Consider the following 27,660-nt stretch of genomic DNA (forward strand, 5'->3'; position numbering starts at 1 on the left):
TACAGTTCAACTACCGTGTGATGCTCATTCTGATTCAAAACTTGATATTGCTTTCATTTGGTTACATAATGATATTAAAATAAATCAATACAACGTGTATCAACAATTTTTATCTACGAAAAATAAGTTTCAGCTTCCTAACTTTTTCTGTCACAGAATTAAGAAAGTTTATCTCAAGATCGAACCTATCTAATTGTTCAAAAACAGAAAACTTTATTCCTCAAAATAAGAATTAATATTTACTGTATTAACAATAATCGAATGATACATTTTAGATAGTAGACGGAAAATAGTCATCTATTAAAAATCGTAATTTAATATTTGAAAGATTGTTTTTATTTATTTTTGAATTGTCATGAATGGTGCTAAAATGAGCAAATGAAGAGTAAAAAATTGACAGAAGTCACAATGAATTTCGATGACATCTGGTGATATTTTACTTTTGATAAAAGTTAGATGCTTTTGAAAGACAACTCTCTGTCATGGTGAAATAGGTGAATATATAGTTATAAAATTAAGATATAGTTATAAAAAATAAATTTTTTGATTCAGCATTTTGATTTTGGCATTAATTTCATCTGATTTCCAAAGCAACTTTTATCTTGTTTTCTGGAACAATAATGAAATCTTGTTTCAATTTCAGATCTGGCGTCTTTGAAATAAGTCGATATTTTAAAATGATTTTAGCCGCTGCCAAATATAACTCAATTTCTGAAATTCGTCGACCAGCACACATGCGGTTACCCAGGCCAAATGTTAGCAAAGAAAAAGGATGAATTGAGCGACGAGCTTCGCCAATCCATCTTTCTGGTTTGAATAGTTCAGGATTTTCAAAATAATCTGCATGTTTACAAATAACACCGAAATTCAACATAATTGGAACCTGAAATACAGAAAACAATCATGATTAAAATCTGTTTAAGCGTAATTTTAATATTAAGATAGCAGTTTCATGACTAACTTTCAGCTAGCGTTCAAAATAACTTGTTTTAAATCCATTAGAGGGAAGCACTAGCTTATTACTAACAATTTTTTTTACAATTTTGTTGCTTAAAAGCAACTGAATCTTTAAAGGCACTAAATGTCGTTCTTGAAGCAATTTTAGTTTAAAAATGATATTCATGATAATCAAACTCTAATTTCTCAAACTAGAATCAAAAACATAAGTCAAAAATTGAATGAGATGTACTTACTCCTGCAGGAATTGTTTGACCCGATAGAGTGATTGGCTCTGGAAGGACTCGAACCAAATTGGGAATAACTGTCGTCAATCGAAAACTTTCCTTCAAACAAGCCTTAAGATAAGGCAATTGACTTAAATGCTTTTCATTCATATCGACATTAGGATCACCAATGACTTTATCGAGTTCCGAAAATAATTTTTCTTGATGAAAAGGATTCTGAGCTAAATGGTAGAGAAGAAAACACAAAGATGATGACACAGTGTTCACTCCACCAACCATAAAATCAATTGCTAATGTTTTGAGATGAGCCTTTTCTAGTCCTTTAGTTTTTAGTAATGTTTTCATCAAACTGTTAGAATCGTCATCCTGATTTTGTCCAAGACCAGTTCCATCGGGATCCGTTGAATTCAACTTTTTACTTGACACCAAATCATCGAAAGCACTATCTACATATTTACTAGAGATGTTATAAATTTCATCTTCAGCTGATACAAATTTACGATAACTGGGGGTCGACCAAAATTTCCACCATGGAATACCGTGATATAAGACTTGAAAAGCTTCGAATAAACTTTTATCAGCTGCTATTAAACGTTTAGCATCTTCTGAAGACCCGCCAGTTGACAGACATCCTAGTCTCGTGTTTAAACTGATCAAAGCTATTGATTCCAATGCAAATTGATCGGTACATTTCAACAGATCTTCAATTATGCCATCCTTTTGTTGAGATTGATGTTGAAGATAATTCACAAAATCGTTGACAATGATATTTAACTGAGGTGTATATACATTGGCTATGCTATTTGATAATAAAACAGGAGCAATTAAAAGCCTTTGACTGAACCAATCTTCTCCTTGCAGATTACTGAATCCTACTGTTGGATAACGATCAGGACGAGATTTGCGATATTTCACCAGAAACTCGTTTGCCGGACGATAAGGACACTTGCCTTGAGCTCTCAATATTTTTTCAATATCTGCTGGGTTAAACACATAAACAATTGTCCTTTTGATGGGCCAGTATCTTTTTTCAATTTTTATGGATCCATATCGGGAGTGTTTCGCTTCAAGGGCTTCATGAAGTTTGAAAATAGACAGTCTGGAAAAATACTGGGAAATCACCTGTTTCAATTTAGTTCCTATCATCTTAACAATAGCCAACGTCAATCACTTTTTATATTTCCTGGTCTATTCTGGCTTGTGATATGGACCTAAAAACAGGTAACTGGTAAATGAAATGGAATCTGAGAGTCTGGTGACAAAAATGAACAAAAGATTTAAAGCAAGAATAAATTAGTAAAAGGAAATCAATAAATTACCAAATACGAAGACTTACTTGACAGTTTTGGCAATAATTCCGATCCAGTTAAGTATTTTATTCACAATTTCAAACTGCAACCATCAACGGGTCATTGTCAAATGACAATTCTTGAAGTAAATATTAAACACATGCTAAGTGTCTCCATTGTTCAACCAATCACTGATTAATGAGATGATAGCAAAAATTAAGTGGAAATTGAAAGCAAAACTTAGATTAATGAACAATAATACAAATTAATTGATGACCAACAATCAGATGAAATTCATAGAAAGATTGCACAAAACAAAATATTTGGTAACATAACAAAAAATATAAATTTAGGATTGAATACTGTATGGTCTTAGTGAAAAAATACTTGTTATTTAAGAGGAACTCGTCATGATACGCAATGAATGAAGAGATTCAAGATCTCTTAGTATTAATTTGATAAGAGTTGATAATTCTGGTTGAGTTTCAACTCAATTCAAATCCAGATACAACTGTGGTTGTTAATAAACCTTGAAAATAGAGTCTGGCAGTTTCTTGCTATTGGTTGCTCATCAGCTTTTCCCACTTAAACCTATGATAGCTAACTTGACAACATTTAAATAAATCTCCAACAATTTTGTTCATTTTTCAAAAATGGGTTCTCTAATGGTGATAAAAATGACCTAACCAGAAAAATCACCCAACAATCACTTTTATTCAGTTTCTCGTTTGGAAATGAAATCTGTATTCAATTATGATCTTTAGACTCTTAATTAGATTTGATCTTTTGATTGTATACCATTAAAAATCGCCAAAAGTGGTGAGTGTTTAGTGTTTATTTTACAGGAAGACTTAGAAAACAAAAATTGACAATTAGTGACAATTAAATAAGTTAAATCAATGGATCGGTTAGAATAGTCCAGCTAGTGGATTGGCTGATGTACAAATATCTCTCCGATTTTGGACAAATTTAAAACAATTAACCTTTTACAACATTTCGAGAGTAAACTAACTCGTTAATTTACTGTCAAAGGCTTTGGTTTATTAACTTCGGCGAATACCATTTTGAGTTTCTCCTTTAAATCGATGGCATAAAATGAGCCTAAGTGCAAACCATATGTAAATTGAAGACGGTTATGATCGATAATTTAGTGTATCGGTTAAATGGTGAGATCATTGAGAATTGGACAATTATGGCAAAAGTGTTGAAATAAATCATTTGATTAGACTTGTATTAATTAATGGTATTATGATCAGTTGGTATTATGCTTCATTTCCTGTAGGTCCTGCTTGGTTTTCCCTGGAGCTATCGATTTCACAGGAAGATGATGATTTTTGTGTGTAAATTGGATTTTCAAAGGTTGAAAATTTACGGCCAAATCCGATTCTAACAGGATAACGTTTGTGGTATACTTTGATGCATCCATAAACACTGGCTACAGTTATGATGGTTAAAATCAATAATCCAGAGCATGAGATAGCAATGAACTCTATTGACAGGAAGCTTAGCTGATTTGATTGTGATTGTGGTTGAGGTTGTTCGTAAAGTTGATTATGATTTGGCGGCAATTGACTCACATAACTGGAAACATTTGATGTACTGGTAACTGTATTGAGATTGACTAGTGTTACACTATCATCGATATTGGAAAGACTTGAATCTAGTGTTGAATTGAGTGTGGAACTGAAATCGTAAATTTCAGATGATTTGGGAGAACCTGTAAGAAATCAGAAAAAAAATAGAAGACATGAGAATGATTTTACGATAAATTATAATTTGTAAAATGTAATGAACTGACATCATGAGGAAAAGTAATTCATTTAATAAGTGTTAAGTTGAACAAATTGATTGGCTGCTCTTGGTTAGGAATTTAGATACTTGAGCCTTTTCTGAATCCTTTTGGTCATAACAATTCATTTTATTATTCAATCTAAACCGATATTAACCATTGTTCAATTGGATACAATTGACTGTGAAGGTTTAACTTATAAAAACTGATTCACAAAGACAATTTAACACAATAAAAAATAAAGTTTATCTGGTGACAGTTCTTATGATCACATGAGCAGAGCCTAGGCTCCATGATCTTGAACATGGAGCATAAATGACAACTCAGCCAAGGCTGATTATTCAACATGTTTCAATAATTAAACAGATGAATGTCTAATGTTGACTAACTGAAATCAATCAAATGCACAGTTAATCGATATTTACCTTTAGTGTTGTTGATTATTGGTGGCATTGAAGATGTCAAAAATGTTATTGAAGATGATGGCGATAATGCTATTGGAGACGATGATGAAGATGGTAATGGAAGCTGATCAGTGTTTTTAGAAATTTTAGATTCTATTTGGACAGAATATGGTGAGACAATGGTTGATGATGTTGATGGTAAAGATGTGGAATTGATTGTTACATTAGCCAGATTCTTGTTTTCCTGTGAACCAACAGCAGAAGACTTGGAGTAAACCAAAGCAATCGAAGACCAAATAACAATGGTTGGCATCAAGATGGCTTTATAATAATCCATATTGTTGAATACCTTGAAAAAATGTTGTTTATTGCCTATTTACAGTAATACTCGGCTGGTCAGTTGGTAAAATAAGAGAATTAAAATGAACTTCATGAAGGAAAGACTTCTATTGATTCAATGATTAATGGTAATGATGGTTGGTTGAATGAAATGAAATAAAAAGCCAGTAATGTCATCTCCACATGATGAAAGGGGAAAAAGCAGCACCAAAAGAGCAAATATTTTTCAATAAATAAACAAAATATGAAAAAAATCACCAGATAACAGCAAATGTTTACATTGGGGATAACAAGCAATGGAATGAGTAAAAGGTTGTCATCAATGTTTCCATTGCGATCAGTTCATTTCAAAGGGATCCTCTCCTCCCACTCTTCAGCAATACATGAATGCGCTTGCCCTTCAAAAGGACCTGAAGATGATGGCTCAATGTCTGGTTAAAATCCATAACAACTGTTAATCAGTTTTCAACCATTTTCCCGTTTATTTCACATTACCGGAAATTATGATAATAAATATTTTAATAAAAACTGTCACAATCAATTCCTTACCAACTCTGTAAATTCAGTTTCCTTATTTTCACTCCACCATTTACCAAGCTGAATCACTTGAACCTCAACATGTCAAAATATTCGGAAAAATTACCCATTTCTTGGAATTGATTAAATTTTCATTTTGACCTTAAATTTCAATTCTAGCAAATTTTCAATCAACTAGCATTGAACAATTTTGAACGGATAAAAATGTAGACAAATCAATATGGTTTCATGGCAGTAAAGCTGGACCTCTGTATTTGTTTGGCTGGTTAAATCAGAATATTTTTTAGAAAGTTTTTTTGTCTGCCTTAATCACTCAGCTTAATTGGGTGTATTGCCAGGGTAATGAAAGCTGTAAGCTTTGACATATAATAAAATTATTGACCGGATGAGAAATCATTGATTAAGACGTCAATGGTGGCTGGATTATGGCAGCTAAAAATGGATCTTGTTTACTTAAAAAAGGTTTGATTCTTCGTGAGTTAACCTTAAACGTCACATCAAGATTACACAGTTACTAAGGAGAAACCATATGAAGATTTGTTACAGTTTTTGGTATCTTATTTCTCTAAACGTATTTTATGATATAATTTTGTGATAAAGTCTCTGTTTTTTTAATTAAGTTTTTGTGTTTCTTTATCAACCAAATGGCCTTAATTCCTTCTTTTGATAATTTAATAGATCAAAATATTCCAGCTGAACAATCTGATGAAGTTAAAAAGTATATCTATGGTTGGATTCCTAAGTAAGTTGCAACAGATGACGAGTAAACAAAACAAAAACCATATCTTTATTGTTTACTTTTTTTCATTCCTTTTGATTTGATTCTAATTGAAATTTTGTATTTTTTTAATAGACAGCTAAAATTATCTGATGACTGTTCTAATGTGGCCTCTTCCATTGATGTTGAATTGCAAGCGTACAAATTTAACTGTGAACCAGAGCAACTTCGTTCACCTCGATTGGTCAGAGTTGCTGTTGTCCAAAATGCGATTCCATTGTCTCCAAGTGATCCAGTTGATAAACAAAGATCAGCTTTACATGACAGAATATCATCGATAACTTCATTGGCCTCTAAAGCTGGTGCTAATATAATTTGTTTTCAAGAAACATGGCGTGAGTTAATTTTCATTTTGATTTTGATTGCTCTGGTACGTTTGTAGCTTACAGGTTATCATAATTATTGCCTGTAAAACAATTTCATCACTATTTTCAAATCCAAATTACGAGGCTTTCAGTTAATTTTATCACTTTTATTGCGACCACTCAAATTTTCACTGAATAGTGATTCTTTCAACATTTAGATGGCGCAAACTTATGTGACAATCAATGAAATTATTTGAATTATCTCGATCAGTTCAATAACTTATCGATTTCATCACTCATTTCAGATATGCCATTTGCATTTTGCACACGTGAAAGACTACCATGGACTGAATTTGCCGAAAGTGCTGAAACTGGAGCGACAACTAAATTATGCCAAGAGGTTAGTATTAAAAGCTTCAGAAGAAAAAAAGCTGATAATTCGTATTGAATGCATTGATTAGGGCTATTTAGTGAGTTCACGCTTGAATTAAACTCAAGTTCACCACAAAGAAGGTTTAATCCATACAATTATCATACTAATAGTCTGTACAGTTGAGATCGATTAACTTAATGTTTTTCGCCCTCTTTCATTTCTCACTTCTATTATTTAAATGAGCTAGCAAACTCATTAATGTAAAAATGCAAATGTCATAGTTTGAATTTTTAGTGATAAAAACTTATAATTGATTGGATTAAATAGCTAAAATAATTATACTTCACCAGCGGTTAAAATTATTGCGGAAGTTCAACTATTTAGCGTCCTTTGGAAGCTTTATATTTCAATACATCTAGTTTGCTCTTGCCTTGTATGATCTCAACATTAATTGAAATTTTTTTATTGAACAGCTTGCAGCTCGACACAACATGGTTGTGATTTCACCTATTCTGGAAAGGGATGAAGAGCACGGTGATACTATTTGGAATACTGCCGTTGTTATCTCGCAAACTGGTAAAATAATTGGGAAAACACGAAAAAATCACATTCCAAGAGTTGGGGATTTCAATGAGGTCAGTTCCCTCCACGAGTTAATTATCTGCGAATCAATATTAATACTAATATCATCAATAGGCTGATATGATAAAATAGTAAAACAATTCAAATTGATTGATATTCATTGTAAGAAAGATAAATGTAAGGAAATTCAATGGTTTCATTATGATTCAAGTATGCATTTGTGATTGTTTTTATTTTTTGATAAGTTTTTGTTATCTTTACTTTTCATTGAAATTTGATTATTATTATTTCAGATGATCTCATAAAACTTGTATTTCAAGGTTTTACCTTGAAAATGCAGGGTATCGTCCATGACATGATAATAATTATGAACATTGATGATAAAAGCAAGCAAAACAGAGACAAATCTTCTCAAGTTTGTAATCCTGTTTTCCGACTGATTACAATTCAGTTACAAATGAAAAAGGAATAATTTCACCAAAACTCAATCATTAATCAAGAATATTTTTTGCTCATTCAACAGTCAACTTATTATATGGAAGGTAACCTGGGCCATCCAGTTTTTGAAACAGCTTATGGTCGAATCGCGGTCAATATTTGCTATGGACGGCATCATCCCCTCAATTGGTTAATGTACGGTGTTAATGGAGCTGAAATTGTCTTTAATCCAAACGCAACTGTTGCTGGTCTTTCCGAACATCTTTGGCCAGTTGAAGCTCGATGTGCAGCAATAGCAAACAGTTACTATACTTGCTCTGTTAATAGAGTTGGCACTGTAGGTTTGCGATTACAAATATTTAATGCTAATTTTATCAAGCATTAAATTTTAAACGAATCAACGATTTATTACTTTTATTAATGTAATTATTTATCACTTGAATTTATAGGAAACTTTTCCCAATGAGTTTACATCAGGAAATGGATTACCAGCTCATAAAGATTTTGGCCATTTCTATGGATCTTCTTATATAACCGCTCCAGATGGATCGAGAACTCCTTGTCTATCGCGAACCAAGGATGGACTTTTAGTTGCCGAGATTGATTTGAATCTGTGTCGACAAGTTAAAGATAGATGGGGCTTTAAGGTTAGCTAATCAGATATTTATTAGAATCCAATTGTTCTACTTTAGCATTTTTTATCACTATTTTATCATTATCATTGTCTCTAATGCAATCAGTATCTCATCTGTTTCGTTGTTTTGTTTTCAATTCTGATCTAGATGACACAACGGCTGGATTACTATGCCAAAGAATTGGATGAAGCTTGTAAACCTGATTCCAAGCCACAAATAATCAAAGAATAATGAAAATAATTGATGACGATTACAAATGTTATGGTAACCTAAATCTAATTAATAATTAAGCAATTTAAGATAAAAACGAATGGCTTGGAAGTTGTTTTGCAGCTACAAGAAAATATCTGACAAGATGATTCAAGTTGATGGTTGCATTGAGGCAATCAGTCGAATGTACAAGCTTGAAAATCAATCATGAGATTTTTTTAATTAAGTCCAGTTTATTTACTCAGAAAAAAGTTTCAAACTGTTGTAAAGTCAGTCATAAATGGATATCTGTTTGTATGCATTGTAACTTTAAGATCGTAAATATTAAAGATCGTTAATAATAAAGATGTTTTAACGGCCTTGGAGGATTCTTGAAATTAGGAAACAGATTGACGAAAACAATCAGCTGATTTTCAAGAAGATTATATGGATGAGCTATTCAGCTATTCTGTTTCTTATCTTTTTTTTACAAAGGTATTTTAGTAACAAGACAAAGCGTGAGTGAATCCCTTGAGATGATGATATCAAAAGAAAGTAAGTTTGGGACGAGAAAGACAGAGGATGATGAGTGAGTATAAAAAAGTAGAGAAAGTCTCCTTTACAGTTTCAAGTGAGGAGAAAGAGGCAACTTTATTGCTTCGAGATAGCAAAGATTTACTCTCAACCTTGATTTAGTTAACTCAAGATTGCAAGAGATGATGAGAGAAAGTTAATTATCTCGGGGTTAGCTTACATATCTGCTAAATTGTGCGAGGAAAATCATCAATAATTGAATTAAATTTATTACCCTTTTTTTGTGCCATCACTTTCTTTACCTTTGCTCTCTGTCTATTTTTATTTACAACTGTGTTTTTTTATATACATTTGACCTCAACGCTGTCCTTTTAAGTTATTGCTGTTAACTATTAAATTAAGTGTTAAACTTGAATATGTCGTCGCTATTTCGTGGTTCCAGTTTAACCAATAAATTATCTAGACGTTTCTATCGAATTGAAGGTTTAGAAGATCAAAGTCTTGATCAAGGAGCCTTTGTGGATCAACTCAATCCATTTTGCTTTGAGATAGCATGGGAAGTGTGCAATAAAGGTATACATTGATCTTTGCCATCCTTTATTCAACAATAAATTTATTGATTTCTACGAAAATAACTGTGCTTTGTTGTTTCTACTACGTTTAGTTGGAGGTATTTATACTGTTATCCGAAGTAAAGCTCCTGTTAGTGTGGACGAGTTAGGTGATCAATATTGTCTCATTGGACCTTACAAGGAACATTGGGTTAAAACAGAGGTTGAATTGTTGGAACCCAAAGAAAGCTATTGGAAGGAAACAATCGATAGTGTGGCCGCACATGGAATTAAATTATATTATGGTCGGTGGCTGATTGATGGTTACCCTCAAGTTATTTTGGTTGATATTGGTTCAGCCATGTGGAAATTAGCTGAATGGAAACATGATTTTTGGAATGTCTGTTCCATTGGTATACCTAATTCAGATATAGAATCAAATGATGCCATTATTTTTGGCTATTGTGTCGCCTGGTTTATGGAAACATTTTATACTAAAGTTGCTGCAGCTCAAGACAGTGTCCCGCTACTGGTGGCTCATTTTCACGAATGGCTGGCCGGAGTTGGTCTCATCTTGTGTCGTACTCGCCATTTAGATATTTCAACAATTTTTACTACCCATGCAACCCTCTTAGGTCGATATTTATGTGCTGGAGCAGTTGATTTTTATAATAATCTTGATAAGGTAATGAAGATTAATTAAATCGTTGGTTCATTTTTTTAAATAATATAATTTGTCAGTTTCAAGTGACAAAAAAAGGACTGGTAAAGAGAATTGGTTTCACCTCGAATCAGCTGAGTTGGTTAAGACATCCTCTCTTTGCTCTGGTTAAAGTGAGAAGACAATTAACCGCTTATTGTATCAAATGCTATCTTATTATTTACTTTTAATTGATCACTTATAATTAAGCTCATTATAAAGTGGAAGCCGATGATATGATATTGATTGGATTGATTGGATGCTCTGAAATTAAGTGTTGATCAAGGTTAAGGACAAGTAATCTTTACCAGTCTTTATAAGCTCAAAATATTCTTGACTCTTGGAATTTTATGTTTCCTTCTTTAACCAGACTAAATTATTTTGAACCGCAAGATAATACTTTAATCTTTAGCTTGCAAATGTCTGGTTAATGGTTAATTTATATATTTGAAATTAACTTTGAGCAAACATAATTGGCATCTATTGAGTAGTGTCTTCAACCTCAAATAATTTTTGATGAGTAAACCGGTTCAAATCAAAGATTTACCTTGAATTATTTCGTTACTTCTGTGGGTGGTTTAAGAAAAGTGAAATGAAATTTAACAATCTTATGTTTCTCTCAATTTTCAGTTCAATTTGGATAAAGAAGCCGGAGACAGACAAATTTATCATAGATACTGTATTGAAAGAGCAGCAGCACATTCAGCACATGTTTTCACAACAGTCTCTGAAATTACTGCGATTGAGTCGGAACATTTACTCAAACGTAAACCTGACGTTGTCACTCCAAATGGTCTTAATGTTAAAAGGTTTCATGCAATCCACGAGTTTCAAAATCTCCATTGTAAAGCTAAAGAAAAGATTCACGAATTTGTGCGAGGTCATTTCCATGGTCATTATGATTTCGATCTAGATAAAACTCTTTATTTTTTCATCGCTGGTCGATATGAGTTTAATAATAAAGGAGCTGATCTTTTTATTGAAAGTTTAGCCCGTCTCAATCACGAGCTTAAAGTAAATACAATTTCAATTTCTTTGTTTCTTAATTTGACTAACAATTACTGATCTTGCCTTTCTCATCTTTTATAGTCACAAAAGCCGGACACAACTGTAATAGCCTTTTTAATCTTCCCATCTCGTACTAATAATTTCAATGTGGAGTCTTTAAAAGGTCAAGCAATTGCTAAGCAATTTAGGACTACCGTAGAAGAGGTTAAAGATGATATTGGTTCTCGATTATTTGAAATTGCTTTAAGGTAAACTTTTAGATGACTCAGATATTCCACTATTGGTGATATTTGATGCTCATTCGCTGTCACCTGATTTCATTATTTACAATAATTGAGAGATAATCTTTATTTCTTTTTTCTCAAATGTCTTCGTCATTTGTTGGACAATTTTCAACTCTTCATCTTAGTGGAAACATGCCAACGGGTGATCAACTCCTCCAATCAGCGGACATTGTTAAACTTAAAAGATGCATCCTTTCTGCGCAAAGGTCAACACTGCCACCAATATGTACTCATAACATGCTTGAAGACTCAACTGATCAGGTTTTATCTGCCATACGTAGATGTAAATTGTTCAACAATCGTTCGGATCGTGTTAAAGTCATCTTCCATCCAGAATTTTTATCATCCACTAATCCCCTTTTCAGTATGGATTATGAAGAGTTTGTTCGTGGATGCCATTTAGGAGTTTTCCCATCCTATTATGAACCATGGGGCTATACACCAGCGGAATGTACTGTTATGGGAATACCTAGTGTTACTACCAACCTTTCAGGTTTTGGATGTTTCATTGCCGATCATGTTGCAGATCCAATGTCTTATGGTATTTATATTGTTGATCGGCGATTCAAAAGCCCAGAGGAATCTGTTCAACAATTGACTCAACAAATGTACGACTTTTGTGCGTTAACAAGGCGTCAGCGAATTATACAAAGAAATCGAACTGAAAGATTAAGTGACTTATTAGATTGGAAAAGTCTTGGTGTGGTAAGTTTGAAACAAACACTCAAATTATCAACACTGAATAATCTTATTCTACTTTTATATTACAGTATTATGCACGCTCTCGGCGACTTTCAGTTTCCCGTGCCCATCCTGAGCTTCTTCCAGAAGACGAATTCGAGGAAAGACTGCAAATCAAATATCCTAGACCTTTCAGTGAACCACCTTCACCTCGTCGATCTCGTGCAATGACTCCTGTTGCCTCAATCCCTGGCAGTGATGATGATAGCTCTGATGACAATTAGTTTATCTTTTTAACCTAATTAGTCAGTTAAATGAGATTGTTAAACAATATCATTTTAATTTTTTAAGCAATGATAACTAATCAATGTGGCACTCAATGAAGAAAAGTCAAATTAACCCAAAACCCAATGAGCCAACGCTTGCAATAATTGAAGGCTCAATTACTGAATTGATGGTCACTTTTGATTGTTCAATGTCGGTTCAACCATTTTGTCAACCAGTCAGTCAGCAAAAATTTTTCAATTCAACCATCAAGCAATCAAAGTTAATTAGAAAGAGTTAATCTTATTGGGTGAAAAACTCAACTGTAAAGAGACACAAAATGACTTTTCATTATCAAGTTTCAACCCACTCATTGTATGTAAAATGAAAAATTCAAATGATTATCATGCTATCTTATACAATAATTAACAATATTTTAATCTAAATCTACCAATTAAAGGCCTTATAAAGTCAGTTAAATTATAAAGAAGAAATTATTAGAATTGATTCCAAATCAACTTACGGTTCAATGGACAAATATGTTTAATCAAATACCAAATTGTGCAATAAATCAACTTTTCAATCCGAAATTAAGACATTTGATTAAATTGTCTTCCGTAATACAAACTAATATTATTGTTCCCATTATTGATTTGACTGTTGATTTGTTGTTAATTTTGTTGCCTTTAATACAATATAAATAAATGTTATTTAACAACATTTTCATTTCATCATTTATTTTCTGTAAACTTATTGTAATGGAGATGTCGTTATATTGATTAAGAAAAATCACCAATTAGTAAATTATCATTTTAAACAGATATAAAAAACTCCATGATTGTTGGTTATTATTTTGATTATTGATAATCATGATTAATCTTTATTAATATTCTTCCTGAGTGATTCCATTTAACTTTTCAGTTCCCTAATTAAATTGCTTATCCTTTCAACTAAAAATTTCAATCATTTTGTTTAAATTAAATTGCTTCCACTAAAGATGCCTAACAATTAACTCTGTATATCATTCATTATTGTCAATAGTAAATGCGTGTAAACCTTAAAAAGTGTCATTTCATACTTCATTGAATCTCATTATAATCATTATTTGCATCTTAATTGTTACGCATTTAGTAAACAAAAACAATGATAACTATCATTTGTTGATTATGCAAACTATCGTTATTAATTATCAATAATAATCATTATTTAACCTGATCTGAGTGTCTCAGTATCAGTATCATGAACAGGTCTATTAGATTAAAATTGAGTTTCATTAGGGTTTGAAAGCCACCAATCAATGGATTTTTGGGTCTATTTGATCAAATCGAGTAAATATTAGACTCTACTTTCAATCAATTGATTACAATTGTCTAAAGGTGTTGCAAGACAATCAATAGATTGGTAAAATGGGATAATTTATCAATTCGTTAATTGTTCATCAAATGAATTGATTGAAAATCTGTTTTCTTATTAATTAGTTCAATTTATTGTGCAACAACAATGATCTTGATTAAGTTAACACTTTTTTGTTAGAATCAATTGAATAGAAAAGAGTTGATCTGGTCACCCTCGTAATCTGTTAATCATTTGTACTGGAAATAATTAGAAGGTAACATTAAAAACGATTAATGATTTTTGTTCCAAGTTATGGTTATAATTGTTGATCTTTCAGAGTGTGATCTTGTAACAATTAAAAGCTGAAAAGCTGACAATTTAATTAGAAGAGCAATTAATTACCTGTCTAGATGATCACATTGAGTTGAAGTTTGCTTGAAAGTTTAATTGGTCTCAATTTGGATAACAAATTAAATACGAACAAATATCAGCGTAGCCTTTTTTTAGACCTGCAATGGACTAATTTAAGGTTAATTTTAGTATTTATAGATTGTTCATGATGATAAGTCAATAGATCTGATGGAAATCACAATTGATAAAATTCAGAGAAGCGAAAAAGCTTCAGCTGTTAATTGCAAAGACAAGCAGCTGCATCTAAATGATTACACTTTCCCTCAATTTTGAGCGGGCTTTTGATTTGTAAAGATATCAAGTGTCAATATGAAAATTATTTGTCTCTTTTTGTCTAAAACAAAAATAGTTTATCTAATGTGATCAATTAAATTATCCAAAACCATTTATTGTCAGTTTAACTGATTTCTTTATTTAACTGTCAATGTGTTTAATCTTGACTAACCATCAAACCGATAAACCCTCTAATGTCCTGGTACTATTAACTTTAAGGTATTTACAGACAGCCAAATATTTAAAACTATAAGGTGAACTTCATTTTTAATTCATCAAAACACTTGATCAGGTAAGTTGATTATTTGTATTGATTGTATTGAGAAAAAGACAACATTAGTATAATAATAAGTATAACAGTTATAATTATTTAGAAACAAAAATATTTGCATAAAATTTGTGATTTGTTATCATTTCCTTTCTGGCGAAACGCTATAGTTTTACATTATGTAAGATTTTGTCTCATTTTTTCGCTTATTTTTCTTTTTCTTTTTAACTATCTTCATTATCATTTGGTGATTACCTAAATTGTTAATAATACCCTTTTCCCTTTTTGTCTTCAAACAACTTTCTCTAAATTCACCTATCAACCCACAATCAGCGGTAATGAACGATACATTACTTGAACTAATGGCTGTCATCTGTTTAACTACTCTTTCTCTTTCCTTCTCTTTTAGCTTTCATATTCAAAGGCGGAAAAAGAGTTAAGTTTAGGGTTCCACTACCACCACCAAGGATCATTGCGTTCATACTTTATCATCATAATCATCACTACCATCATCATAACCATGCTAATCTACTCCATTCTTAGCTGAGTTATATTATCAATGGTTATCTAACTGGTTCGACCTTTTCGGAAGCCTACTTCCTTTCTTTTATTGAAAGTTATTTGTATCAATTTTTCATTGAAACTTATCCTAATTAGCATCTTGGTTATGGAAATTCAAAGAAGCTGATTGATTTTAAGAGGGTGGAGATGGTGCTCGAAAAGTGGGAGGAGAGGCTTTTTGTAGTGACAATATTGTCGATCAGTTAAGATGACAATTTAAAACTATTATCACCTTTATCATTAGCACTATTGTCTCCTCCTTATGGACACTTGTTTGTCTATTGGATCATAATTATATGGTGTTATTGGAACCTTTTAATTTGATGATAATTTCCTACGTCCAGCCTCAGAATTGTAGTGACAAAACTGAGAGTCGTAAATGAATTTAAGCCAGTCGAAAAAGTTTCAACTAACATTCAACATTCAATCATTACAACTTAGTGTAAACAAACAAGTAAACAAACAAACAAAAAACAATGTCTAAGGTTAGTGAATATTTGCTAAATCAAATTCATAACAATTGCAAATGTTTTGGATTCTTACCAAAAAGATACATCTTATAAGTTTAACATTTTTTACTCATCAATTCTAATATTTTTCCCTATTGTTTCATCATTGTTTCGCCTTTAGGCTATCTTCTTACTCGCTTCCCTCCTCGTCTTGGTTATCGCTGTCAGCGCCAATGGAAAATACCCTCAACACGGAGGACACAGTAACACCTACAGAAAACAGGATGTAAGTAAAGTGTTACCAATGTTTGTTTCGTGTGTATATATTTTTTTCAATGGACAATTGTGAACTTACCTATTCTATTTTCATCTTATAAAGGCTTGGGGTAACTACAAATTCGGTTATGACATTGTTGACCCAAAAGGAGCCAAAAACTCACGACATGAAGAAGGTAGGATTTAAAATCAATCTCTTCGAAATGGACATAATACGACTGACATTTGAATTATCTTCTTTTTTCAGGTGATGCTTGGGGTAACAAGCACGGCGAATACAGCTTGAAAGATGTCGATGGTCGTGAAAGACAAGTCCAATACATCGCTGACAAGGCTGGTTTCCGTGCAAAGATCAAGACCAACGAACCTGGAACTGGATCTATTGATGCTGCTGACGCTATCTACAATGGCCCAGACCCACATGGACACAGGTAAGATACATCGATAAAATAAAAACTCTAAAGAGATCTTAAAATCAGACAAATAATCGACTACACATGAAAATATCAGAAAATATCATTTTTAGAACAACTCATTCTTTACACTTCATCGAGACTTACATTGTTTTTCTGCTACCTTTTTTTCATATAGCCACACTCATGTTCCATCCGGATGGGAACCCCACCATGGATCTCACGGTCATCACGGTGTCCACCATTAAATTATTAATAAATTTACCTTACCTTAACAGGTAAAATTATACATATACATTACATTAATATTGAAACATCATCATTTGTAACATCACTATCACGATCTTATGATAATTTATGTGACGAGCCAATAAAAACTGTGTCTCTAAACGATAAAATCAGCTTCCATTATTTGTTCCATATTTATAATTTGCTCTGAATTATTCTGATCAAATGTTACTCGCTCCATCACAATTCTGCAGTAGATTCATCCCTACTTATTTTTATGAAAGTCTACCATTGATTAAGATTTCTCATCAATAATGAAAATCCAAACTTGTTAGTCAATGATAAAATAATCATAAATCTCACCGATAAGTAATTATGTTTACCAATTTACAGCATTATTCAATCTCAAGGTAATCCACTTATCCGTGTTACCATCCATAGACTTCATTTATCCTAATAAATCTAGTATATAGCACACATAAAATAACAAGATTAAATATTAATAGTTAAAAAAATTGACAATAAAATAGAGTAAAAATGACCCATTGCTTGAAATGAAATGGTAAAAAGTATATTTTGTTTGATTACAATTCTGATAAGCACATCAAAGTTTATCAGAATATCATCACAAAATTATGAATAGATTTGCAACTGAAGAAGAAATTTAATTGATTTTAATTAGTAATGCATTCATAAATTGTAAATGGCAAATTCTAATAAATAAAATATCTTTAATTGTAAGCAATGAATTTCAACCTGAAGAAAAACTTGAAGGAGGCGCCATTTAAAAGTTACTTGTACACAAGAGGGAACATCAAAATGCACACCATTTTACCAGTTAACCAGTCAAACAATAATTTGTTGTCATTCAAAGCCAGGTAAAAGTCTAATTATAATCATCGTGAATTGTGCTTAATAACCTATCAAAATGTTTAGTTGGCTTGCCTCATGAATTAACAGTTATCGAATCTATTGGAAAATCCTGGAGTTGCCATCTTAACCAATAAAATCAGATAAATACAAAATTCATTTTGTGTAAGGTAATCTTTCATTGTTGTAGCTTAGAACGTTAATGTTATGATGAACTGTGTTCTGTAAGCTGGTTTTTTATGCTTTTTTATTACTTTCCATTCTCTTTCTGCTTACTTTTCTTGTTTTTCTTAATATTGTGTTTGAAGCTTGTTGTTCTATAATTTTACTTGGCCAGTACGACAACCTGTTGGTAATTCATTTCTTTTACTCTGAATTTCCCAGTATTTTTCGTTGTAACTGTGGTGATATCACTAATTTTGTTTACCTTTTGTTTTTTGACAGATTCCAGGATAGAAATATCGCAAATTTAAACCTTTTCCTCCATTAGAATATACATATTTATTGTTGACCATGTTACCGAATCATTCACATCGAGGGCCAGGAACGCCAAATCAATTCGCCCCTAGTACACCAGCGACTGGGTCATTAACTAACCCTCCTCCACCTCCGCCACCTTCTTATTTTACTGCAGACGAGATTAAAGTGGAATTGTTAAGGAAGCAAAGTGTTATGTACAGCCCTCTCAACAGTGAACTTTATCCTGACATACCAGAACAGGTTGATAATTATAGGGAACTGACACCTTTAGAAAATCCAGTATCCACTCAATCAACAACATTCGGTTATGTGAACAGCGTTTATCGAGCTGTAAATATGTGGACAGGTGATGTTTATTGTTTAAGAAGAGTCCATGGATTTCAACCAAACACAAGTAATTTTAAAAGTTTAAGTAATTCAATAGATGCTTGGAAAAAATTGGAACATGCCAATGTTGTTCCATTAAGACAAGTATTTACGACCAAAGCATTCGGAGACAACTCTCTTATTTTTGTTTACGATTACTTTCCGGGGGCCCAAACTCTAATGAGCCAATTTTTTACTAATCATCACCATGGAGGACCAGGAGGCTTAGGAGGACATGCCAACGGACTCGTAGGAGCAGCACGTCCTTATAGTCAACAACAATCATTTCGAGCTAAACTTTTGCCTGAGCCACTTATATGGACCATAATTATTCAATTATCATCCGCTTTACGCACAATTCATGCCAATGGTCTTGCCTGCCGAGTATTTGATCCGACCAAAATAATTATCACTAGTGGACAGATGCCAGACAATTCTCCAGCCTTGGGACAATATCATCCCAATCCAAGACTGCGTTTAAGCTCTTGTGGCATATTTGATGTTATATCTCCTAATCCATTCCAAGAGCTTGCTCAATGTAATCCAAAAGTTGTTTTACCTCAATTACAGCAAGAAGATCTCATTGCTTTGGGTAAAGTTCTCCTGGCCTTATCATGTAATTCTTTGAATGCTGTTGAAAGAGAAAACTGGCCCCAATCACTGGAATTAATTGCACGCAACTACTCAACTGACCTGCGAACACTAGTTCTGTTTTTATTAACAGTTAAACGTGGTAACAATATTAATGAAATAATGCCCATGATAGGGGGTAGATTTTATGCTCAACTGGACACCGTATACTCTAGATACGACGTTATCGAAAATCAATTGGCCAAAGAGATAGATAATGGTCGATTATTCCGTCTCCTTTGTAAATTGGGAACCATCAATGAAAGGCCAGAATACCGAATGGATCCACAATGGTCTGAAACTGGGGATCGTTATCTTCTTAAACTATTCCGAGACTATCTATTTCATCAAGTTTCTGAAGATGGACATCCATGGATTGATATGGGCCATATTGTATCTACTTTAAATAAGCTCGATGCAGGATCTCAAGAAAAAATTTGCCTTGTTTCACGTGACGATCAAAATGTTCTTATAGTTTCCTTTGCGGAGCTTAAAAAATGTTGTGAATCTGCTTTCAACGAACTACTCTTGTGATCACTGGTACAATAAAATCATACAAACAAAACCAAACTCGGAAAGAAGAAGAGATTTAAGTTCGCAGTGGTTCAATTGATTATTCTTCCATGATTATATCAATTTTTTCATCATCCATTTTATCTACAATCAATTGATTTTCTTTGGTTTCAGAAGTGAATTGAATTTTGAATCTAATCGATCAAAAGCGAAGACTGGAACCAAAAAAACCGAAAGAGTACAAAAAATTTAACTGAACAATGAAGTAAAAGATATTTTTTGTTCTGATCGTGAAGACAATTTTAATTTGTTCAAAACTCGCATTTTTGCTTTTTATTCAACTTTAATTACTTAAATGATCGGATTTTTTACGATGTTCGGCACTTTGATATAAAAAAAACAGTTTGAACAGTCAATGTTCAAAAAATAATATTTCAAATAAGCTTATTTGAAGAATTCCCAGTTGATTAACAAATCAAAGAGATTAAACAGAATAGTAATTATTTTTTCACGTAGAAAATTTTGAATTAATATCACAAGTAAAGTTTAAGTTAGATGTATTGTAATGAAGATAAAAGGAAAATATTGACAAAAAATCGGACACATTGAAATGATGTTTAACTTGGAATCATTAAGTAATTGATGGGTAATCAGCTTTTATACTTATACCAAGCAGGAATTTCACCAAACATAGATTTTAAACACCAAGTATCAATTTTAATTTTCAGACTTTGATTTGGTTTAGGAGAGTTGTTTGGATCATTACGAGTGAAAGGTTTTCCAGTGAAAGGATCGTTTGGATTTCTAGACCATTTTCTTTCTAATCTAAGATACTTTTGTAGATATGCTTTATCAACTGATTTTCCGCAAGGCATAATCATTGGACATTCCATTAATTCATTGGTAAAAGGATCGAGAAATTCTGGTGGCATATTGAACTCTTCACGTCGGCGTGTTGCTTCAACCATACGCATACCTCTTGAAGTATTAGCAGGTCCATGACAACCAGAAAATGTATGCCTTGGTGGCCTTTTGATAGGAGTTTTTGGAACTTCAGGTTTGAAGCTAAGCATTCGAGCTGTTAGTGTCTTGAAGCGATTATCATTGAATGCAATCGACGATGGTTGCCCTAAAATGACAATTTTGTTAAAATCTACTCTGCTCCTTTCAGGTAAACGGGTCAATTTGATTTTTAATTTATCAACATTCAAACAATTTGGTTGATGTTCAGGTAAGATTTGTGCAGTTTCTGCTCCTTCCATGGGATAACAAGGATCCATGTGGAAACCACTTTTTCGCATTGATTCACTAATTTGATAACCGTCATTAGTTATCAAAACATTTGATCTGGTTAAAACAAAAGTGCGAAAAATTCTATTGGGATAAACACTGGTTTCACCGACTGGAATATGCCACGTTAAGATTTTTAAACCACAATGTTTCAAATTCAGCGCAGACTGTGATATACCGTCGATGGTAAATTTTAAATTTATAGCCCGAATATCAATTGGAACCATGAATCGAAATTCTATATCTTTAGTGCCACTAGGAGCACATGAGCGTGTTGTTGTACCTCTTTCTGGACCAGATCTGATTCTATCAGGATTCGGCATGATATAAGTAACACCATCACCTGTCTCTGCCCAAGTTCCATATTTAACATCACACAAATCCACTGACATTGTAAAGTTGCGTTCACTTTAAGTGTAGAAAATCACAAGAAAAATTCCTATCTTGCGCTTGAAGGGGTCTTTGAGTGAATATAGTGATTATAGTTCTTTAATTGCGTTGTAATTTAAATTGAAAGTAAGCTAGATTTAAGAGTGGATTGAGCTTATCCAATCAAATAGAGCCACACTGGTCGTTTTTCAACTAAATTACCAGAGGTACAGGAATGTGTAAAAGAAGAATAAAGGTTGGAACAAAAATAAAAATAAGAGAACATGGGATGAAAAAGAAATATTGAAAAACGTTTCACTTTATGAGATAAAATTGTTAAATTCTTTACAATTAATGAGTAACTCACCGATTTAATGATGATTAAGGTTCGAGTTCAAGCTATATTATCTTTACATTTATGAGTAGACAGAGGCTTAAAGCAGGAGTTGAGTTTAAACCAAGCATGAAAATAATTCAATAGAGTAACTTTACGATTGTTTTTGACACAGATTTTCAATCAATGATTGAAAGGATTTAACTTGATAAAATTATAACAAAGATATTAATGATGGTTTAATCGGTCAAATGATTAATAATAGTAACAGCCATTGAGTTGTGACAATACCTTAAAGCACATATAAAAAAGTGTAAACAAAGGCAAGAAAAGCTAAAAATTTCATCCCCAAAGCTGTAACTATTGGTAACCAGATGGCAAAAAAATGGAAAGCTAATCAAATCTATTTTAATTTTAATTTATTCTAATTCATTTTTGTTGACTTTTGTTTTATAGCAGAAATGTGGTTATTTGAAATCTGGAATGAAGTCGATAAGTAAACCAATAAATGTTCGAGTAATATGTTATACAATCAAATCAATCATCCACAAATTGGAATCTTTAAATTGTACCAAGTAAATTATAATAAGACATTGGACAAGGTGAGTAATCAAGTTTAGAAGAGGTAATTTTTTCACAATTTGGTTAATATTGTTACTTATTATTGACTAGTACTATGTTATCTTGCATAGCAACTTATAAGACGAGTAATGGGAATGATAGCAAAATCATGAGTTGACAGAATTATTCAAGAAGGTGCGAGACAATAGAGAAATGAAATTAACAGGATAAATTAAATATGTCGCTTGTTGGATGTCGCTAAGCATTTGGCTGAAAAAAATCAAAATTAAATCTCGATTTCCAATCACTCGCAAATAAATATTCAGTTGGGCTAATTTTTCCAGGATTAAGTTTCCCAAAGATGATTCCAAATCGATACATTCAATGCACTATTGATCCCTTGTTTATAATGGTGATTTCTTCATCTTTCGTGCATTTGGCATTTGTAATTAGGTTTAAACAAACGGAAATCAGCAATCGATCAAAGCAATATAATCATTAAAGGTAGTCCGTGAGATATTATTTCAACTCAAGTGTACCAGTGGCTTCAAATTCAGAAACTAATCTGTAAATAAGAAAATAGAGAATGCTGGTTAGTTTTTACAATTCAATGTAGATTTTTAATAGAGATGAATTATCAATAAAAATTGCCTGATACTATGGATTTCAGCAAATGCATAATACCAGGGGATAAACTGTCAGTGACAATTAGCATATGAAATTGACCATTTTCTCGGCTGAATTGTACATACATAGAACTAGGAATGAATGATTAGGGATATTCAATAAAAAAAGGTAATACAACTTACAGAAGTAATTCTCGATTTGTCGGCAATACTATATCAGGATATTCCTCTCTAAGAATTGCAATGGCTCCTTCGAGATTTTTTTTCGCCTTATAATAAGCGGTGACAAAATAGAGTCGCTGATGAAGGGTCATAGCTTGAAAAGCTTCCGATGGCTGAACGTTGAGGGCATACATGTTAATAGCTACAGGACACAACCACAAATGTAATGTGATAAAATAAGTTATCCTTACCAAGGGTCAAAGCATTATCATTAACAAGGTACAGAATTTCAGGTCACTATAACAATTAAAATAACTCAATAGGATAACTTTACGGTTTTTACTTGATATAGATCTCTAATTAATGATTGAAGGGATTGAATTCGTTAAAATTATAACGAAGATATTAACGATGATTCAATCGGTAAAAGGTAAATACAATAGGACAATAGCTTAAAGCAGAACCAAAAGTGTAAACAAAGCCTGAACCTAAAACTCCTAAAAGACCCAAACCGGTAACTATTGGTAACCGGCTGGCAAACACAACAGAATGACAAGCTAATCATGTAATTTAATTTATAATTTATTTTAGTTTATATTGGTTTATCAAATGTAATCTGATTCAATTCCTTAAAATATATTGTTGATCACTCAATCCTTTATATTTTGCAACAAATCAACATGACTAGTCCAGTTAATAATAATCAAGGAAAAATGCTTGCCTCCAGTGATGTTAGACCAATATCTCGAGCATCGGTAAGTAAAATTAATTTGTGATTGATTTGTCCTATTTTTTATTTTTTCTCTTAGTTACCATAATCTGAATAACTATGAAAATATCAATATTTTTAAAATTTATAGCTTTAATTAGTTGCATTCAGAGCTGGAAGATTTTATACCGGCACTTACAAGTCAAATAGATTCGGACAAAACAGTTATTTCTGATAACAAAGCGAATGTTACTAATAAATATAGCTTTTCAAGACTCAATTCATTGTCCATATACTGTAGATATAAATTAACTCTTTCATGTTTCTTCCAATTTCATCATCGAATGATTCTCTTATCAAATATTTTGATAAATTCGATCTGATTTCGATTCAAAGACTTATATTTGAGTCGAGTAAAGTACTGAAATTTGGTCTACTTTCAATTCTGTGCCTTTTTTCACAAATCAATTATCAATATTAATAGTCGATCGAGTCCTTATCGTTTGGAAATGTGAACACCGTTCTTCATAGGATCACGTAATTGTGATACGAAATGTATTATCTTGAAAGAAACAAAATTATTGAAAGTTATGAGTTAATTTACTGTATTGTCTACTAAGATTACTGTTTCAATGGCTAACACAAATTGTAATTTTGCTTGACTCAACCTAGTATAAAGATATTTCATCTTAAGAAGCTTGAGTCTTTTTTATTGTTTAAATTATTAGAAAAATTAATTTTAATTGATTTGAATTTTTCCCATAGCTTAAATCAGCGAAATCGGAGGCAGTCAAAGTTTGTGTTCGATGTCGACCAATGACGGAAAAAGAGATAGCTGGTGGACATGAAAGAGTTGTCGAAATGGATCCTACCAAAGGAATAGTTACACTCCTTCCTATTAAATCTCAAATTACATCAACTGTATATCGTACTCCATCAAATGGAGAAAGTGCTAAGCAATTTACCTTTGATGCTGTTTATGACTGTAACTCCAAACAAACTGAGATTTATGATGAAACTGTCAGACCATTAGTCGATTCAGTTTTGGAAGGTTTCAATGGAACAGTCTTTGCTTACGGTCAAACAGGAACTGGTAAAACTTATACTATGGTTGGTGTTCGCGAGGATCCATCTCGCCAAGGAATCATTCCAAATGCTTTCGAGCATATTTTCAGCCACATTGCCCGAAGTACAAATCAACAGTATCTAGTTCAAAGTTCATATTTGGAAATTTATCAAGAACAAGTACGAGATTTATTGTGTAAAGATCAATCAAAAAGACTTGAACTCAAGGAAAGGGCAGACATTGGAGTCTATGTCAAAGATCTATCATCATTCGTCTGTAAAAGTATTAAGGAAATTGAGCATGTAATGACTGTTGGCAATGAAAATCGTGCAGTTGGAGCAACTAATATGAATGAACATTCCTCTCGATCTCATGCAATATTTATCATTACCATTGAACATTCAACTTGTGTAGGACCTGATAGTGAAACTCATATAAGAGTTGGTAAATTAAATCTAGTCGATCTAGCAGGATCTGAGCGTCAATTCAAAACTGGTGTAGTTGGACAACGACAGAAAGAAGCAATTAAAATTAATCTTTCGCTATCTGCTTTAGGTAATGTTATTTCAGCTCTCGTCGATGGTAAATCTTCTCACATTCCATATCGAGATTCAAAGTTGACTCGATTACTTCAAGATTCCTTAGGAGGAAACTCAAAAACTGTGATGGTTGCCAATATTGGGCCTGCAAGTTATAATTATGAAGAAACCTTAATTACCTTACGATATGCGTCAAGGGCTAAAAATATTAAAAACCGTCCTAGAGTTAATGAAGACCCAAAGGATGCATTATTACGAGAATTTCAAATGGAAATTGAAAGATTAAAGGTTTTGCTTCAGGAAAGGAGACGGAAAGCTTCAGGAAAAGTAGTTGAAATTTCATCAATAACTCGTGGAAATGTAGTCGATGACTCTGGATCTACCAATGGTGGAGTTGATGAAGCAGCAGTTGAGAAACTGGCAGCCGAAATAAAAGCTATGGAATCAAGATTATTGACTGGAGGTAAAAATATAATTGATCACACCAACCAGCAGAAGAGAGAATTGGAATTGAAAAGACAAGAAATTGCTGAGCAAAAGAGACGAGAACGAGAAATGCTGCAACGGTTGGAGGAACAAGAAGATTCTACTTTGGAGATTAGGGAAACATTTACATCGATGCAACAAGAAGTAGAACTGAAGAAACGAAAATTGAGAAAATTATTTGCAAAATTGCAATCAGTTAAAAGTGAAATTGAAGATACCATGGAAGCAAATAGTCGAGAACGACGAGAATTGGAAGAGCTACAAAGTGATCTAATGAAAGAATTGAAACTCAAGTATTTAATTATAGAGAATTTCATTCCTTTAGATGACAAAAATGTTTTCCTCAGTCGAGTAGCTTATGACGAAGAAGATGAAGAATGGAAATACAAACGATTAACAAAAGTTGAATCTTTGATGACTACTAAAAGACCAGTTTCAAAGCCAAATTATCTCAGACCGATGACTGAATATGCTCGACTTGCCTCATCTCTCGGGTCATGGTTACCATACAAGGCTGATAATGTGCTTAAAGTAGATTTAATTATGCCAAATCGACTCACCAAAGAGTACAATATGATTAATACTCAACAATCAATGAATTCAGCTTTGGAATCAGTTCTCAAAGAAGACGAAGTTATTCTAATAGATGCAAGGTAAGGATAATAATCATTTTATCCAAACTAATTACTAATGAATCAAGATTTTTTTACGATTTTAATATTTTTCTCTTGATATTTTTTCTTTTAGCAACTTTCAACCAAAGGCAGATATTTTTAAATCTCGAACCAGACACAAATCCGATTCAAGTAAACAACTAACTAGACCCAAAACTAGCTCTAGATATTCCAGAACTGCAATGGGTCACCCCCAAGCATTAAGGCCAGACACCGCTGGTTATATAAACCACTGGAGAGAAGCAGGTCAATTAAGTGGAGACGATTACTGAAGCTAGTCAAAGAAAATCAAAATACTCAACCCTCCTCTAATTGTAACAACCACCCAACTACAGAGTCACTGTTATTTTTGATTCTTATCATTCATTTGCTAATCTGTTCTTGCTTTATATTAATTTTAATTTCTTAACTCATTCTGTAAAAGAAAGACAAGAATTAGTTTATACTTAAATTTGCTAACTCAAAATTAGTGGCTGTCTGGCTTAAATTAGACGAAAAATAAATTATTTATTGCTTTATAAAATCCTAAATTTATATTGACTTAATTTTTTAGCTAAATATCTAAATTTAATGAAAAATTAAGTAAATGATCACACGAATGGCTGCAATTTAAACAGATGATATGGAATCACGAACAAATCATGAGATTATTTCAGTGCATCCTAATCTTAGAAGTTAGTTCTGTTGGTATTATTTCCAAGCTAACAAACTGAATCGACACTTGTAAGTCTCGATTGATCAGCAAATTATCCGATAAATGAATTAAATGCAAAGGTTTATTTACGTTAATTAAGCGACACCTGCTATCAATATTAAAGTGTTAGATTATTGTTGAAGTACTCTTCATGAAGTAAAAAATCATAAAAACATGCTTTAATCATCTCACTGATGCCTATTAATTTATGTA

General features: G+C 32.4%; 9 protein-coding genes and 1 long non-coding RNA gene across 15 annotated transcripts; 5 read left to right on the forward strand and 5 right to left on the reverse strand.

Moving 5' to 3' along the window:
* Positions 1–190: 190 nt before the first annotated feature.
* On the reverse strand, positions 191–3,013 carry LOC107372108 (ecdysone 20-monooxygenase). The gene is made up of 3 exons (XM_025160221.2): positions 2,521–3,013; positions 1,194–2,436; positions 191–883 (listed from the first exon to the last, which is right to left on the reverse strand). Exons 2-3 carry the CDS (start codon positions 2,328–2,330, stop codon positions 575–577), a joined length of 1,446 nt encoding a protein of 481 aa, XP_025015989.2. The 5' UTR covers positions 2,331–2,436; positions 2,521–3,013; the 3' UTR covers positions 191–574.
* A 277-nt stretch (positions 3,014–3,290) lies between these two features.
* Positions 3,291–6,039, reverse strand: LOC112538489 (uncharacterized). The gene is made up of 2 exons (XM_025160222.2): positions 4,688–6,039; positions 3,291–4,190 (listed from the first exon to the last, which is right to left on the reverse strand). The coding sequence occupies exons 1-2, from the start codon at positions 5,001–5,003 to the stop codon at positions 3,736–3,738; spliced, it is 771 nt and encodes a 256-aa protein (XP_025015990.1). The 5' UTR covers positions 5,004–6,039; the 3' UTR covers positions 3,291–3,735.
* Positions 6,040–6,079: 40 nt separating this feature from the next.
* Positions 6,080–9,222, forward strand: pyd3 (beta-ureidopropionase pyd3). The gene is made up of 7 exons (XM_015940268.3): positions 6,080–6,284; positions 6,396–6,655; positions 6,931–7,025; positions 7,472–7,633; positions 8,104–8,355; positions 8,468–8,665; positions 8,801–9,222. Exons 1-7 carry the CDS (start codon positions 6,187–6,189, stop codon positions 8,882–8,884), a joined length of 1,149 nt encoding a protein of 382 aa, XP_015795754.2. The 5' UTR covers positions 6,080–6,186; the 3' UTR covers positions 8,885–9,222.
* Positions 9,223–9,530: 308 nt separating this feature from the next.
* On the forward strand, positions 9,531–13,584 carry Glys (glycogen [starch] synthase). The gene is made up of 6 exons (XM_015940255.3): positions 9,531–9,949; positions 10,041–10,612; positions 11,258–11,641; positions 11,717–11,883; positions 12,045–12,624; positions 12,690–13,584. The coding sequence occupies exons 1-6, from the start codon at positions 9,793–9,795 to the stop codon at positions 12,882–12,884; spliced, it is 2,055 nt and encodes a 684-aa protein (XP_015795741.1). The 5' UTR covers positions 9,531–9,792; the 3' UTR covers positions 12,885–13,584.
* A 742-nt stretch (positions 13,585–14,326) lies between these two features.
* LOC149094740 (uncharacterized) lies at positions 14,327–14,734 on the reverse strand. Its single transcript, XR_016201079.1, has 2 exons — positions 14,602–14,734; positions 14,327–14,456 (listed from the first exon to the last, which is right to left on the reverse strand). It is a non-coding gene; the product is annotated as an uncharacterized LOC149094740 (long non-coding RNA).
* A 1,402-nt stretch (positions 14,735–16,136) lies between these two features.
* On the forward strand, positions 16,137–17,248 carry LOC107372112 (cuticle protein 10.9). The gene is made up of 5 exons (XM_015940270.3): positions 16,137–16,197; positions 16,343–16,447; positions 16,541–16,613; positions 16,685–16,868; positions 17,029–17,248. The coding sequence occupies exons 1-5, from the start codon at positions 16,189–16,191 to the stop codon at positions 17,096–17,098; spliced, it is 441 nt and encodes a 146-aa protein (XP_015795756.1). The 5' UTR covers positions 16,137–16,188; the 3' UTR covers positions 17,099–17,248.
* Positions 17,249–17,946: 698 nt separating this feature from the next.
* Positions 17,947–20,226, forward strand: PAN3 (Poly(A) specific ribonuclease subunit PAN3). 6 transcript variants are annotated; one of them, XM_015940260.3, is made up of 3 exons: positions 17,947–18,118; positions 18,257–18,300; positions 18,393–20,226. In XM_015940260.3, the coding sequence occupies exon 3, from the start codon at positions 18,462–18,464 to the stop codon at positions 19,956–19,958; it is 1,497 nt and encodes a 498-aa protein (XP_015795746.1). In that variant the 5' UTR covers positions 17,947–18,118; positions 18,257–18,300; positions 18,393–18,461; the 3' UTR covers positions 19,959–20,226. The 6 variants fall into 6 exon arrangements, with proteins under 6 accessions (XP_015795746.1, XP_015795748.1, XP_015795747.1 ...); XM_015940262.3 differs by having other exon boundaries at positions 18,257–18,296; XM_015940261.3 differs by having other exon boundaries at positions 17,947–18,113.
* A 251-nt stretch (positions 20,227–20,477) lies between these two features.
* Positions 20,478–22,225, reverse strand: LOC149094741 (RING finger protein 37). The gene is made up of 2 exons (XM_089270399.1): positions 21,964–22,225; positions 20,478–21,809 (listed from the first exon to the last, which is right to left on the reverse strand). The coding sequence occupies exon 2, from the start codon at positions 21,617–21,619 to the stop codon at positions 20,588–20,590; it is 1,032 nt and encodes a 343-aa protein (XP_089126525.1). The 5' UTR covers positions 21,620–21,809; positions 21,964–22,225; the 3' UTR covers positions 20,478–20,587.
* A 107-nt stretch (positions 22,226–22,332) lies between these two features.
* Positions 22,333–23,741, reverse strand: LOC107372111 (uncharacterized). The gene is made up of 2 exons (XM_015940269.3): positions 23,301–23,741; positions 22,333–23,056 (listed from the first exon to the last, which is right to left on the reverse strand). Exons 1-2 carry the CDS (start codon positions 23,471–23,473, stop codon positions 23,011–23,013), a joined length of 219 nt encoding a protein of 72 aa, XP_015795755.2. The 5' UTR covers positions 23,474–23,741; the 3' UTR covers positions 22,333–23,010.
* A 58-nt stretch (positions 23,742–23,799) lies between these two features.
* Positions 23,800–27,283, forward strand: LOC107372103 (kinesin-like protein KIF3B). The gene is made up of 3 exons (XM_015940254.3): positions 23,800–24,034; positions 24,754–26,732; positions 26,827–27,283. The coding sequence occupies exons 1-3, from the start codon at positions 23,960–23,962 to the stop codon at positions 27,023–27,025; spliced, it is 2,253 nt and encodes a 750-aa protein (XP_015795740.1). The 5' UTR covers positions 23,800–23,959; the 3' UTR covers positions 27,026–27,283.
* Positions 27,284–27,660: the final 377 nt, after the last annotated feature.

The sequence above is a fragment of the Tetranychus urticae genome, chromosome 1 (assembly GCF_039701765.1).
Source record: "Tetranychus urticae isolate SD_2017Ah chromosome 1, NJAU_TeUrti_SD_1.0, whole genome shotgun sequence".
NCBI lineage: Eukaryota > Metazoa > Arthropoda > Arachnida > Trombidiformes > Tetranychidae > Tetranychus > Tetranychus urticae.